At 47.9% G+C, this 13,891-nt stretch overlaps 1 protein-coding gene across 5 annotated transcripts in view; it reads left to right on the forward strand.

Annotated features, from left to right (window-relative positions):
• LOC134909324 (mpv17-like protein 2) overlaps window positions 1-8,701 on the forward strand; it is a 107,718-nt gene extending 99,017 nt beyond the window's left edge. For all 5 annotated transcript variants that reach the window (XM_063916124.1, XM_063916089.1, XM_063916109.1 and 2 more), the window contains exons 4-6: window positions 8,113-8,189; window positions 8,265-8,393; window positions 8,477-8,701. In XM_063916124.1, the coding sequence (XP_063772194.1) occupies window positions 8,113-8,189; window positions 8,265-8,393; window positions 8,477-8,548 (278 nt within the window). In that variant the 3' untranslated portion in view covers window positions 8,549-8,701. The remainder of the gene's footprint in view (window positions 1-8,112; window positions 8,190-8,264; window positions 8,394-8,476) is intronic.
• Window positions 8,702-13,891: the final 5,190 nt, after the last annotated feature.

The raw sequence follows: 13,891 nt of genomic DNA on the forward strand, positions 1-13,891 counted from the left end.
TCCCCGTCGGTTGTGCCGACTCCAGATTGGATGGACATGTGGCATACGTTGCATGCAAGTGTGGCATCTTTACATAAAAGGCTTGATAAGGCTGGTTTAAGGGGGACATCAGGCGGTCAATCATCAGATTGAACCGACTCACATGGCCCGTCGGGGTCTCAAAAGCGTCCCTTAACACAAGACACTACTACCGACACGGATTCTGATTCCAGTGTCGACTATGACGAAGTAAAATTGCACCCTAGGGTGACTAAAACCATTCAGTGTATGATTGTGGCAATAAGGGATGTGTTGCATATTGTGGATGAACCCTCGGTCCCCGACACAAGGGTACACATGTTTAAGGAAAAGAAACAGATTATTAATTTTCCCACATCTCATGAATTAAATGAGTTCTTTGGAAAAGCTTGGGAGAATCCGGATAAGAGACCGCAGATCCCCAAAAGAATTTTTATGGCATACCCTTTCCCTAAGCAGGACAGGGAGATTTGGGAATCACCTCCCACTGTGGACAAGGCCCTGACGCGCTTGTCCAAGAAAGTGGCGCTACCGTCTCCTGACACAGCGGCCCTTAAGGACCCTGCAGATCGCAGGCAAGAAACTACCTTAAAGGGTATTTATTCTCATACGGGTGCTGTGTTAAGACCGACGATTGCGTCGGCATGGGTGTGTAGCGCAATTGCAGCTTGGACAGATGAGCTGACAGATCAATTTGATACTATGGATAAGGATACTATATTCCTAACTCTAGCCCATATAAAAGACGCAGTCTTATTTATGAGGGATGCTCAAAGGGACATTGGATTGCTAGCTTCTAGGGCCAATGCCATGTCTATCTCAGCGAGAAGATCCTTATGGACTCGCCAATGGACGGGTGATGCGGATTCCAAAAAACATATGGAAGTACTACCCTATAAGGGTGATGTATTGTTTGGGGATGGGCTGACGGACCTGGTTTCCACAGCTACAGCAGGTAAATCAAATTTTTTACCATATATTCCCCAACAGCAAAAGAAAGCAACACCCTATCAGATGCAGTCCTTTCGGTCGCACAAGTCCAAAAGAGGTCGGGGATCCTCTTTCCTCGCCAGAGGTAAGGGCAGAGGCAAGAGAGCACCTGCTTCGGCAGGTGCCCAGGAACAAAAGTCCTCCCCGGCTGCTCCAAAAACCACAGCATGACGCTGGGACTCCCCTGAGGGAGTCCGCACCGGTGGGGGCACGTCTTCGACTTTTCAGTCAGGCCTGGGTCAGTTCGGAACTGAATCCCTGGGTGTTGGAAATAGTTTCTCAGGGTTACAAATTGGAATTCGAGGATGTGCCCCCGAGCCGATTTTTTGAAATCGGCCCTACCAGCTTCCACATCGGAAAGGGATGTAGTGTTTGCTGCAATTCAAACGCTGTGTATACAGCAAGTGATAATCAAGGTTCCCCTGCACCAGCAGGGAAGAGGTTACTATTCAACCCTATTTGTGATCCCGAAACCGGACGGTACGGTCAGACCGATTTTGAATCTGAAATCCCTAAACCTGTACATAAAAAGATTCAAATTCAAAATGGAATCTCTCAGAGCAATAATAGCCAACATGGAAGAGGGGGAGTTTATGGTGTCTCTGGACATAAAGGATGCGTACCTTCATGTCCCCATATATGCCCCCCATCAGGAATACCTGAGATTCGCTGTACAGGATTGTCATTACCAATTTCAGACGTTGCCGTTTGGACTTTCCACGGCCCCGAGGATTTTCACCAAGATAATGGCGGAAATGATGGTGGTCCTGCGCAAGCATGGAGTCACAATTATCCCATACTTGGACGATCTCCTGATAAAAGCGAGATCAAGGGAGAAATTGCTGAGCAGTGTGGCGCTCTCTCTGAGAGTGCTCCAGCAACACGGTTGGATTCTAAATCTACCGAAGTCACAGTTGATTCCGACAACTCGACTACCGTTCCTAGGTATGATACTGGATACGGAACAAATGAAGGTCTTCCTCCCAATAGAGAAAGCCCAAGACATCCAGAACATGGTCAGAGACCTGCTAAAACCGAAAAGGGTGTCAGTTCACCAATGCACTCGAGTTCTGGGGAAAATGGTGGCGGCCTACGAGGCCATTCCCTTCGGAAGGTTCCATGCAAGGACTTTTCAATGGGACCTTCTGGACAAGTGATCCGGGTCCCATCTGCACTTACATCGGAAAATAACTCTGTCCCCAGGAACCAGAGTGTCCCTACTGTGGTGGTTGCAAAGTGCTCACCTGCTGGATGGTCGCCGGTTCGGGATTCAGGACTGGATCCTGGTTACCACGGACGCGAGCCTCCGAGGATGGGGAGCGGTCACACAGGGAAAGACTTTTCAGGGTCTTTGGTCAGACCAGGAGTCCTATCTATGTGTTGGAACTCAGGGCCATTTACAACGGCCTTCGACAAGCGGAGAGTTTTCTTCTAAACCTTCCGGTTCTGATTCAATCAGACAATGTCACAGCAGTGGCTCATGTGAACCGCCAAGGCGGGACAAGAAGCAGAGTCGCGATGGCGGAAGCCACAAGGATCCTTCGCTGGGCGGAAAATCATGTAAGCGCTCTGTCGGCTGTCTTCATTCCGGGAGTGGACAACTGGGAAGCAGACTTCCTCAGCAGACATGATCTCCATCCAGGAGAGTGGGGACTTCATCAAGAAGTCTTTGCAGACGTAACACGTCTTTGGGGAACTCCTCAAATAGACATGATGGCGTCACGCATCAATAAAAAACTTTGGAGGTATTTAACCAGGTCTCGGGACCCTCAGGCAGTAGCAGTAGACGCACTGGTAACACCGTGGGTGTTCGAATCGGTCTACGTGTTTCCTCCTCTTCCTCTCATCACGAAAGTGTTGAGGATCATAAGACGAAGAAGAGTACAGACGATACTCGTTGTCCCAGACTGGCCTCGAAGGGCCTGGTACTCGGATCTACAAGAGATGCTCACAGGAGACCCCTGGCCTCTTCCTCTGAGGGAAGACCTGTTGCAGCAGGGGCCCTGTGTATTTCAAGACTTACCGCGGTTACGTTTGACGGCATGGCGGTTGAACGCCGAATCCTAGCAAAAAAGGGGATTCCGGAAGAGGTCATCCCTACTTTAATAAAGGCTAGGAAGGAGGTGACGATAAAACATTATCACCGTATCTGGCGAAAGTATGTGTCTTGGTGTGAGACCAAGAATGCACCTACGGAAGATTTTCATCTGGGTCGTCTTCTCCACTTCCTACAGACAGGAGTGGATATGGGCCTGAAATTAGGCTCGGTTAAGGTACAGATTTCGGCCCTCTCTATTTTCTTTCAGAAGGAATTGGCTTCTCTTCCAGAAGTCCAGACGTTTGTAAAGGGAGTGCTGCACATCCAGCCCCCTTTTGTGCCTCCAGTGGCACCATGGGACCTGAACGTGGTGTTGCAGTTCCTAAAATCACACTGGTTTGAACCGCTTAACAAGGTTGAGTTGAAATTTCTTACCTGGAAGGTGGTCATGTTGTTGGCCTTAGCATCAGCAAGGCGAGTGTCAGAATTGGCGGCTCTATCACACAAGAGCCCCTACTTGATTTTTCATGTGGATCGAGCTGAATTGAGGACACGTCCGCAATTTTTGCCTAAAGTGGTTTCGTCGTTCCATATGAATCAACCCAGATCCCTGGACGTAGTCAGGGCCTTAAAAATTTATGTAGCCAGGACGGCTAGAATTAGGAAAACAGAGGCGCCAATAAGCTTGGCGCTCCTGCTTCAAAGCAGACTATTGCTCGCTGGATCTGTAATACGATTCAGCAGGCTCACTCTACGGCTGGATTGCCGGTACCAAATTCGGTTAAGGCCCATTCCACTAGGAAGGTGGACTCTTCTTGGGCAGCTGCCCGAGGCGTCTCGGCTTTACAACTTTGCCGAGCGGCGACTTGGTCGGGGTCAAACACTTTTGCTAAATTCTACAAGTTTGATACCCTGGCTGATGAGGACCTAGCGTTTGCTCAGTTGGTGCTGCAGAGTCGTCCGCACTCTCCCGCCCGATTGGATGCTTTGGTATAAACCCCATGGTCCTTACGGAGTCCCTAGCATCCTCTAGGACGTAAGAGAAAATAAGATTTTAAACCTACCGGTAAATCTATTTCTCCTAGTCCGTAGAGGATGCTGGGCACCCGTCCCAGTGCGGAAACTCTGCAAGACTTGTATATAGTTGTTGCTTACATAAGGGTTATGTTACAGTTGACATCGGTCTTGGACCGTTACTGTTGTTTTTGTTCATACTGTTAACTGGTTATGTATGTTTCAGGTTACATGGTATGATTGGTGTGGGCTGGTATGAATCTTGCCCTTGGATTGCTAAATCCTGCCTTGTATTGTCCATCTCCTCTGGGCACAGTTCTCTAACTGAGGTCTGGAGGAGGGGCATAGAGGGAGGAGCCAGTGCACACCCATAGTCAAAGTTCTTTTTAGGTTCCCTATCTCCTGCGGAGCCCGTCTATACCCCATGGTCCTTACGGAGTCCCCAGCATCCTCTACGGACTAGGAGAAATAGATTAACCGGTAGGTTTAAAATCTTATTTTCAGACGTTGCCGTTTGGGCTTTCCACGGCCCCGAGGGTTTTCACCAAGGTAATGGCGGAAATGATGGTGCTCCTGCGCAAGCAGGATATCACAATTATCCCATACTTGGACGATCTCCTAATAAAAGCGAGATCGAGAGAACAGTTGCTGAACAGCGTGTCACTCTCCCTGAGGGTGTTGCAACAGCACGGCTGGATTCTCAATCTACCAAAGTCACAGTTGGTTCCAACGACCCATTTGCCTTTCTTAGGCATGATTCTGGATACGGAACGAAAAAGAGTTTTTCTCCCGATGGAAAAAGCCCAGGAACTCCAGAACATGGTCAGGGACCTGTTAAAGCCACAAAGGGTGTCGGTCCATCAATGCACTCGAGTTCTAGGAAAGATGGTGGCGTTTTACAAGGCCATTCCATTCGGCAGGTTCCATGCGAGGACCTTTCAGTGGGACCTTCTGGACAACTGATCCGGGTCACATCTACATATTCATCAGATCATCAGCCTGTCCCCCAGGGCCAGGGTATCTCTCTTGTGGTGGCTGCAGAGTGCTCACCTTCTAGAGGGTCGCAGGTTTGGCATTCAGGACTGGGTTCTGGTGACCACGGACGCGAGCCTCCGAGGCTGGGGAGCAGTCACACAGGGAAGAAACTTCCAGGGTCTGTGGTCAAGTCAGGAGGCTTGTCTACACATCAACGTACTGGATTTGAGGGCCATATACAACGGCCTACGTCAAGCAGAGAATTTTCTTCGCGACCCACCGGTTCTGATTCAGTCAGACAACGTCACGGCTGTGGCTCATGTAAACCGCCATGGCGGAACAAGGAGCAGAGTGGCAATGGCAGAAGCCACCAGAATTCTTCGCTGGGCGGAAAATCATGTAAGCGCTCTGACAGCAGTCTTCATTCTGGGAGTGGACAACTGGGAAGCAGACTTCCTCAGCAGACACGATCTCCATCCAGGAGAGTGGGGACTTCATCAAGAAGTCTTTGCAGAGATTGCAAGTCAGTGGGGACTGCCTCAAATAGACATGATGGCATCACGCCTCAACAATAAGCTCCCGAGGTATTGTGCCAGGTCAAGGGACCCTCAGGCAGTAGCGGTGGACGCCCTGGTGACTCCGTGGGTGTTCCAGTCGGTCTATGTGTTCCCTCCTCTTCCTCTTATCTCAAAAATATTGAGAATCATAAGACGAAAAGGAGTACAGGCAATTCTCATTGTTCCAGATTGGCCTCGAAGGGCCTAGTATCCGGAGCTGCAGGAAATGCTCACAGAAGATCTGTGGCCTCTTCCTCTCAGAGAGGACCTGTTGCAACAGGGGCCCTGTCTGTTCCAAGACTTACCGCGGCTGCGTTTGATGGCATGGCGGTTGAACGCCGGATCCTAGCTGAAAAGGGCATTCCGGATGAGGTCATTCCTACTCTGATAAGGGCTAGGAAGGAGGTGACAGCGAAACATTATCACCGTATCTGGAGAAAGTATGTGTCTTGGTGTGAGACCAAGAATGCTCCTTCGGAGGAATTCCATCTGGGCCGTTTTCTCCACTTCCTACAGACTGGAGTGAATTTGGGCCTAAAATTAGGTTCCATTAAGGTACAGATTTCGGGCCTGTCTATTTTCTTTCAGATGGAATTGGCTTCTCTACCAGAAGTCCAGACTTTTGTGAAGGGAGTGCTGCATATCCAGCCTCCTTTTGTGCCCCCAGTGGCACCATGTGACCTTAACGTGGTGTTACAGTTCCTTAAGTCTCATTGGTTTGAGCCTCTTCAAACCGTGTAATTAAAATATCTCACTTGGAAAGTGGTTATGTTGTTGGCCTTGGCGTCTGCAAGGCGAGTGTCTGAGTTGTCGGCTTTATCTCACAAAAGCCCCTATCTGATTTTCCTTGTGGACAGAGCTGAGTTGCGAACTCGTCCTCAGTTTTTGCCTAAGGTGGTTTCCTCTTTTCATATGAACCAACCTATTGTGGTGCCTGTGGCTACGGGAGATTTGGAGGATTCCAAATCCCTTGATGTAGTCAGAGCCTTAAAAATTTACGTAGCCAGGACGGCTCGAATTAGGAAAACAGAAGCTCTGTTTGTCCTGTATGCAGCCAACAAGGTTGGCGCTCCTGCTTCTAAGCAGACTATTGCTCGCTGGATCTGTAACACGATTCAGCAGGCTCATTCTACGGCTGGATTGCAGTTACCTAATTTGGTGAAGGTCCATTCCACTAGGAAGGTGGGATCTTCTTGGGCGGCTGCCCGAGGCGTCTCGGCATTACAGCTTTGCCAAGCGGCGACTTGGTCGGGTTCAAACACTTTTGCTAAATTCTACAAGTTTGATACCCTGGCTGAGGAGGACCTCATGTTTGCTCAATCGGTGCTGCAGAGTCATCCGCACTCTCCCGCCCGTTTGGGAGCTTTGGTATAATCCCCATGGTCCTTACGGAGTCCCCAGCATCCTCTAGGACGTAAGAGAAAATAAGATTTTAAACCTACTGGTAAATCTTTTTCTCCTAGTCCGTAGAGGATGCTGGGCGCCCGTCCCAGTGCGGACAACATTCTGCAAGACTTGTATATAGTTATTTGCTTGCATAAGGGTTATGTTACAGTTTTGTTCAGTCTTTGACTGATGCTGTTCTGTTTCATACTGTTGACTGGTTCGTATATTCCAGGTTATACGGTGTGGATGGTGTGGGCTGGTATGTATCTTGCCCTTGGATTAACAAAAATCCTTTCCTCGTACTGTCCGTCTCCTCGGCACAGTTTCTCTAACTGAGGTCTGGAGGAGGGGCATATAGGGAGGAGCCAGTACACACCCATTCTAAAGTTTCTTTATAGAGCCCATGTCTCCTGCGGAGCCCGTCTTTTCACCATGGTCCTTACGGAGTCCCCAGCATCCTCTACGGACTAGGAGAAAAAGATTTACCGGTAGGTTTAAAATCTTATTATTTAATTTTTTACTTTTTCTATGTAATATATTTATTTTTATTAGTGGGGGGCCCTGCCTATTTTGTCAGTCCCAAGCCCCACAATTTCTGATGGCAGCCCTGACGATACTCTTGTGCTGACCATGTCGGGCCACTTCTACAACATGTGCCTATTGGAGCGATGGTCTGTTCCAATAGATCTGGAGTGATTTACTTTTCAACCCTACTGTGACAGATTAGCTTTAGAATTGAATTAATATTCAGAAGTTATTTATAGAGAATCTGTTATAGGATTCTGCACTGCAGTTAATTTATACATCGCATATAGTGCCTTGGCGTGTTAAATAGTAGTAATATTACATGGCCTTATTTAGCTAAGGAGTGCACCTGTAAAACTATTTGCTTGTGAACTGAAAACTCACTCAGCTACCAGTACCTGTATGTAGCAAGGTGGCCCCTAAGAGTGAATAATGAAATACCCAGCCCAATCTTTTCATTGAATACATTCATAGTTCACAAGGCTTTGTGTGATGTGTACATAAAATGCCAATATATAACCTGGCGATTGGTTTTCTTTAATCTTTGAGACTTTTCTGATGGAAGCAGGGATTTGTTGTGACTAGTCTTGCACTTCTAATAAATAATAGGTCTTGGCACAATGGAAGGACAAACGCTAAGGTGTTCCTGGCAAGAATTTCAAGGAAAATTTTGGGAGATGTATAAGGTGAGTAAGGAACTGCATGATGCTGTATTGGACATATCTGTCAACTTTTTACTTTCATAATTGTGTTATTTTCAGGCAGAATGGTGCGTCTGGCCACCGGCTCAGTTAATTAACTTTTACTTCCTACCTACAAAGTACAGAGTAATGTATGTTAATGTCCTAACTCTGGGCTGGGACATCTACCTCTCCTACCTCAAACATAGGGTAAGTATGAGACCGAATTGCTTTAAACAAACCCACATAATTAAACATTTAATAATTGACTCTAATTTTTCTTGGGAATTTAGGCAGATGGTGAACAATTAACAATTAGCTCTGGCCAGCTAGTGAATGATCCCATATCCAGGTCAATGAACTAAAGAATTTAAGACCGACTGATGAGAAATGTCAAGATTTTTTATCAAGCATTAAGATGTTTCACAGAATGTATTAGCACCGTATTTTTATTGCACTAGCATTAATCATGTCAATTTTTGTGGATGATAGATTAAATAAATTGTATTGCATTTTTATGTTTCCTGTACTGGTCTTCTTCTTGCTTCTAACTTATTACTGCCTCTGGTTGAAACAATATTTAGGCTATGAGGGCATTTTCAGTTTTATATAGTTATTCAGCTCATTTTTAACTATTAAAATCTTGTTTCTCCTACAATAATGATCCTGGTGTATGCTGAAATAGTATAATGGTGTTCTTTGTTGTTATCTAATACCCCTTTCACACCGCCAATGCCGAATCCCATCCGACCCCGCATCGACCCGGAAGCCCGTTCACGCTGCCACTGACCCGGTATTCAACCCGGGAATAACACTGCTTTATTCCCGGGTTGAATTACCGGATCAGGCGACCCGGGAATTCGACCATGACCCTTTCACACCACACCGACTCGTGTCGACCCGTCAATATGCCGGGTCGATACCGGGTTATTTGTGAAGTGTGAAAGGGGTATAATAAAAGGCCAAACATATACACTAAACTAGTGGATTGAGTCCTCACTTTTACACTGTAGCTATATACTATGCAACTTTACAGACATCCAACATCCTTATACCACATATCACAAAGGGCCTAATTCATACCTGATTTCAGCAGCAAATGTGTTAACAAATGGGCAAAACCATGTGCACTGCAGGTGGGGCAGATGTAATGTGCAGAGAGAATTAGATTTGGGTGGGTTATATTGTTTCTGTGCAGGGTAAATACTGTCTGCTTTATTTTGTACACTGCAATTTAGATTTCAGTTTGAACACACCCCGCCCAAAACTAAAGGCCCATATAGACGGGCCGATGCAGGAGAGATGTGTACTGAGCGAACCGCTCAGCACACATCTCTCCCGCCGCTCAGCACAGCGCGATCTGTGCTGAGCGTGTGTGGGGAGACGGGGGGCTGCTCACTTCACCCAGCGGGTGAAGTGAGCGACCCGCTAGATTGGCCTGCATGCATGCCAATCTAGCACCAGCGATAGCGTTGCGCGGGGCTGCCCATCTGCTAACAAATATGCTGCTACGATCAGATCTGAAACAGGCCAAAGAGACAAGCCATGTCCTGCTTAATTCATGAGCAGTATGTCAGCATACCTCCCAACATGACCCTCTCCAGGAGGGATATAATGCTCTACTCCTGGACTTTTCTCTTAATTTATGATTGCCATCACCTGTGTTGAACAGGTTAATGGATAAGAAAGGTGTTTCACCACAGGTGATGGAAATCACAAGTTAAGAGGGAAGTCCAGAAGCAGAGCATTCTGTCCCTCCTGGAGAGGGTCATGTTGGGAGGTATGTTTCGGGCACTTACTGAATATGTTTGTATCTTAGAAAGATAGGAAACCCGACTTCTCATCAGTGGTGCCGAGAGAAATGGGGGAAGAGGGTACAAATTACCCAGGCCCAGGTCTGTTGGGAGTGGCCCAGAGAGGGCCCCGGGCCCCCTCCTCCTTACCTGGCAGCAGCAGCTGCAGCTCTTTTCCTTAGCCCAGCACATGTTGCTGTATGCTGGGCTACAGTGTGGCCACACCCCCTGAAAAGTACCTTGGCCCAGCCGGACTCTCTACTGCCCTGCTTCTTATAACATCTATTGCTTTGCTTTTCACTCACTGTTTAATAATTTACAATCATTGAATTCTGTTGGGTTAAGATTCAGTGATTGCAATCTATGGTGCTGATTTAGAGGTGGCAGTTTTTGCACACAGCAGATCTGAGGAAATATGCTAATGATGCTGCTGCTGGGATTTGTACATAGATGCCCACTGACGGCCTCTCTGATCACACATCATCAGTCAACCATCGGACCTCAGCCACCCGTGAGTCCGCTTCATAGATTGCAATCACTAAATCTTAACACCACACAATTCAGTGATTGCAAATTACTAAACAGAGAGTGGAAAGCAAAGACGCCTGTGTCTTTGAAACCACCCCAGTTACCTCCTACAAATGCTTACTACTTGTCCCTTAATCTGCAAATAAATCTGCACTGCATCCGCCATTGCTAGTCAATCACCACACGTGCGCAGTTCTAGAAAAATCAGATCACTTTTTGGTGTATCCATGGCTATTTAATCAGTGGTTTGCAATCATTATTCTTATTGTAATAAGCAAGCTCTCAGTGCTGCTATTTGGTGTTTTTTTTACACTCTTCTCTGTGCAAGCCATTAATTGCTGCTCGATTTCCATCAATCTACACTGGACCTCCACTGAATGAGACATTGTATATGGCCACGTTCAGAGGCGGAACTACCGCCAGTGCAACCAGTGCGTTGCACTGGGGCCCGCCACTGTCCAGGGGCCCAAAGCATGTAATGAGTCAAACTGACTCATTACATGCCGCTGTGTGCGGTTGCCCGCAGCACACAGCCGCCCGGACAGGAGAGAACAGCGCAGCGGCACGGGGGGAGAAGGTGGAGGAGGGAGCCGCAGCAGTGCTTTGTTACTGGTTGAGGCGCTGCTGCTGCTGTCCCTCTGTTTCACTATAGGCTGTCTTCCGAGAACAGCCTATAGTGAAGCAGAGGGACAGCAGCGCCTCCACCAATAACAGCGCTGCTGCGGCTCCCTCCTCCACCTCCCTCCTCCTCCTTCTCTCCTGCCCGGGAATCGTGATCAGAAGCTGCACCGAGGAGCCTGAGCCAGCGGAGAGGGTAAGTATAATTCATTCTTTCTTTCTTTCTTTCTTTCTTTCTTTCTACAAAAAGGGGGACTGTCTGCCGCAATGTGTAAAAAGGGGGAATCTGCCTGCCGCAATGTGTAAAAAGGGGGAATCTGCTTGCCGCGATGTGTAAAAAGGGGGGATCTGCCTGACGCGATGTGTAAAAAGGGGGAATCTGCCTGACATGATGTGTAAAAAGGGGGAATCTGCCTGACGCGATGTGTAAAAAGGGGGAATCTGCCTGACGCGATGTGTAAAAAGGGGGAATCTGCCTGACGCGATGTGTAAAAAGGGGGAATCTGCCTGACGTAATGTGTAATAAGGGGACACTGTCTGCCGCAATGTGTAAAAAGGGGGATGCTGTCTGCCATAATATGTAACAAGGGCACGCTGTCTGCCGCTATGTGTAAAAAGGGCACGCTGTCTGCCGTTATGTGTAAAAAGGGGGACGCTATCTGCCGTAATGTGTAAAAAGGGGACGCTGTCTGCTGTAATGTGTAAAAAATAAGATTTTACTCACCGGTAAATCTATTTCTCGTAGTCCATAGTGGATGCTGGGAACTCCGTAAGGACCATGGGGAATAGACGGGCTCCGCAGGAGACTGGGCACTCTAAAAGAAAGATTAGGTACTATCTGGTGTGCACTGGCTCCTCCCTCTATGCCCCTCCTCCAGACCTCAGTTAGGATACTGTGCCCGGAAGAGCTGACACAATAAGGAAGGATTTTGAATCCCGGGTAAGACTCATACCAGCCACACCAATCACACCGTATAACTCGTGATACTATACCCAGTTAACAGTATGAAATATAACTGAGCCTCTCAACAGATGGCTCAACAATAACCCTTTAGTTAAGCAATAACTATATACAAGTATTGCAGACAATCCGCACTTGGGATGGGCGCCCAGCATCCACTACGGACTACGAGAAATAGATTTACCGGTGAGTAAAATCTTATTTTCTCTGACGTCCTAGTGGATGCTGGGAACTCCGTAAGGACCATGGGGATTATACCAAAGCTCCCAAACGGGCGGGAGAGTGCGGATGACTCTGCAGCACCGAATGAGAGAACTCAAGGTCCTCCTCAGCCAGGGTATCAAATTTGTAGAATTTAGCAAACGTGTTTGCCCCTGACCAAGTTGCAGCTCGGCAAAATTGTAAAGCCGAGACCCCTCGGGCAGCCGCCCAAGATGAGCCCACTTTCCTTGTGGAATAGGCTTTTACTGATTTAGGATGCGGCAATCCAGCCGCAGAATGCGCCAGCTGAATTGTGCTACAAATCCAGCGAGCAATAGTCTGCTCAGAAGCAGGAGCACCTAGTTTGTTGGGTGCCTACAGGATAAAAAGCGAGTCAGTTTTCCTGACTCCAGCCGTCCTGGAAACATAAATTTTCAAGGCCCTGACTACGTCCAGTAACTTGGAATCTTCCAAGCCCCTAGTAGCCGCAGGCACTACAATAGGTTGGTTCAAGTGAAAAGCTGATACCACCTTAGGGAGAAACTGGGGACGAGTCCTCAATTCTGCCCTATCCATATGGAAAATCAGATAAGGGCTTTTACATGACAAAGCCGCCAATTCTGACACACGCCTAGCCGAAGCCAAGGCCAATAACATGACCACTTTTTTCCACGTGAGATATTTCAGATCCACAGTTTTAAGTGGCTCAAACCAATGTGATTTCAGGAAACTCAACACCACGTTGAGATCCCAAGGTGCCAAAGGAGGCACAAAAGGGGCTGAATATGTAGCACTCCCTTTACAAATGTCTGAACTTCAGGCAGTGAAGCCAGTTCTTTCTGGAAGAAAATCGACAGAGCCGAAATCTGGACCTTAATGGAACCCAATTTTTAGGCCCATAGTCACTCCCGACTGTAGGAAGTGCAGAAAACGACCCAGCTGAAATTCCTCTGTAGGGGCCTTCCTGGCCTCACACCACGCAACATATTTTCGCCAAATACGGTGATAATGGTTTGCGGTTACTTCTTTCCTGGCTTTTAACAGCGTAGGAATGACTTCCTCCGGAATGCCCTTTTCCTTTAGGATCCGGAATTCAACCGCCATGCCGTCAAACGCAGCCGCGGGAAGTCTTGGAACAGACAGGGCCCCTGCTGTAACAGATCCTGTCTGAGCGGTAGAGGCCATGGGTCCTCTGATATCATTTCTTGAAGTTCTGGGTACCAAGCTCTTCTTGGCCAATCCGGAACCACGAGTATCGTTCTTACTCCTCGCCTTCTTATTATTCTCAGTACCTTTGGTATGAGAGGCAGAGGAGGGAACACATAAACCGACTGGTACACCCACGGTGTCACTAGAGCGTCCACAGCTATCGCCTGAGGGTCCCTTGACCTGGCGCAATATATCTTTAGCTTTTTGTTGAGGCGGGACGCCATCATGTCCACCTGTGGCCTTTCCCAACGGTTTACCAACAGTTTGAAGACTTCTGGATGAAGTCCCCACTCTCCCGGGTGTAGGTCGTGTCTGCTGAGGAAGTCTGCTTCCCAGTTGTCCACTCCCGGAATGAACACTGCTGACAGTGCTAAGACGTGATTTTCCGCCCATCGGAG

Source organism: Pseudophryne corroboree, chromosome 1 (assembly GCF_028390025.1).
Source record: "Pseudophryne corroboree isolate aPseCor3 chromosome 1, aPseCor3.hap2, whole genome shotgun sequence".
Lineage (NCBI taxonomy): Eukaryota > Metazoa > Chordata > Amphibia > Anura > Myobatrachidae > Pseudophryne > Pseudophryne corroboree.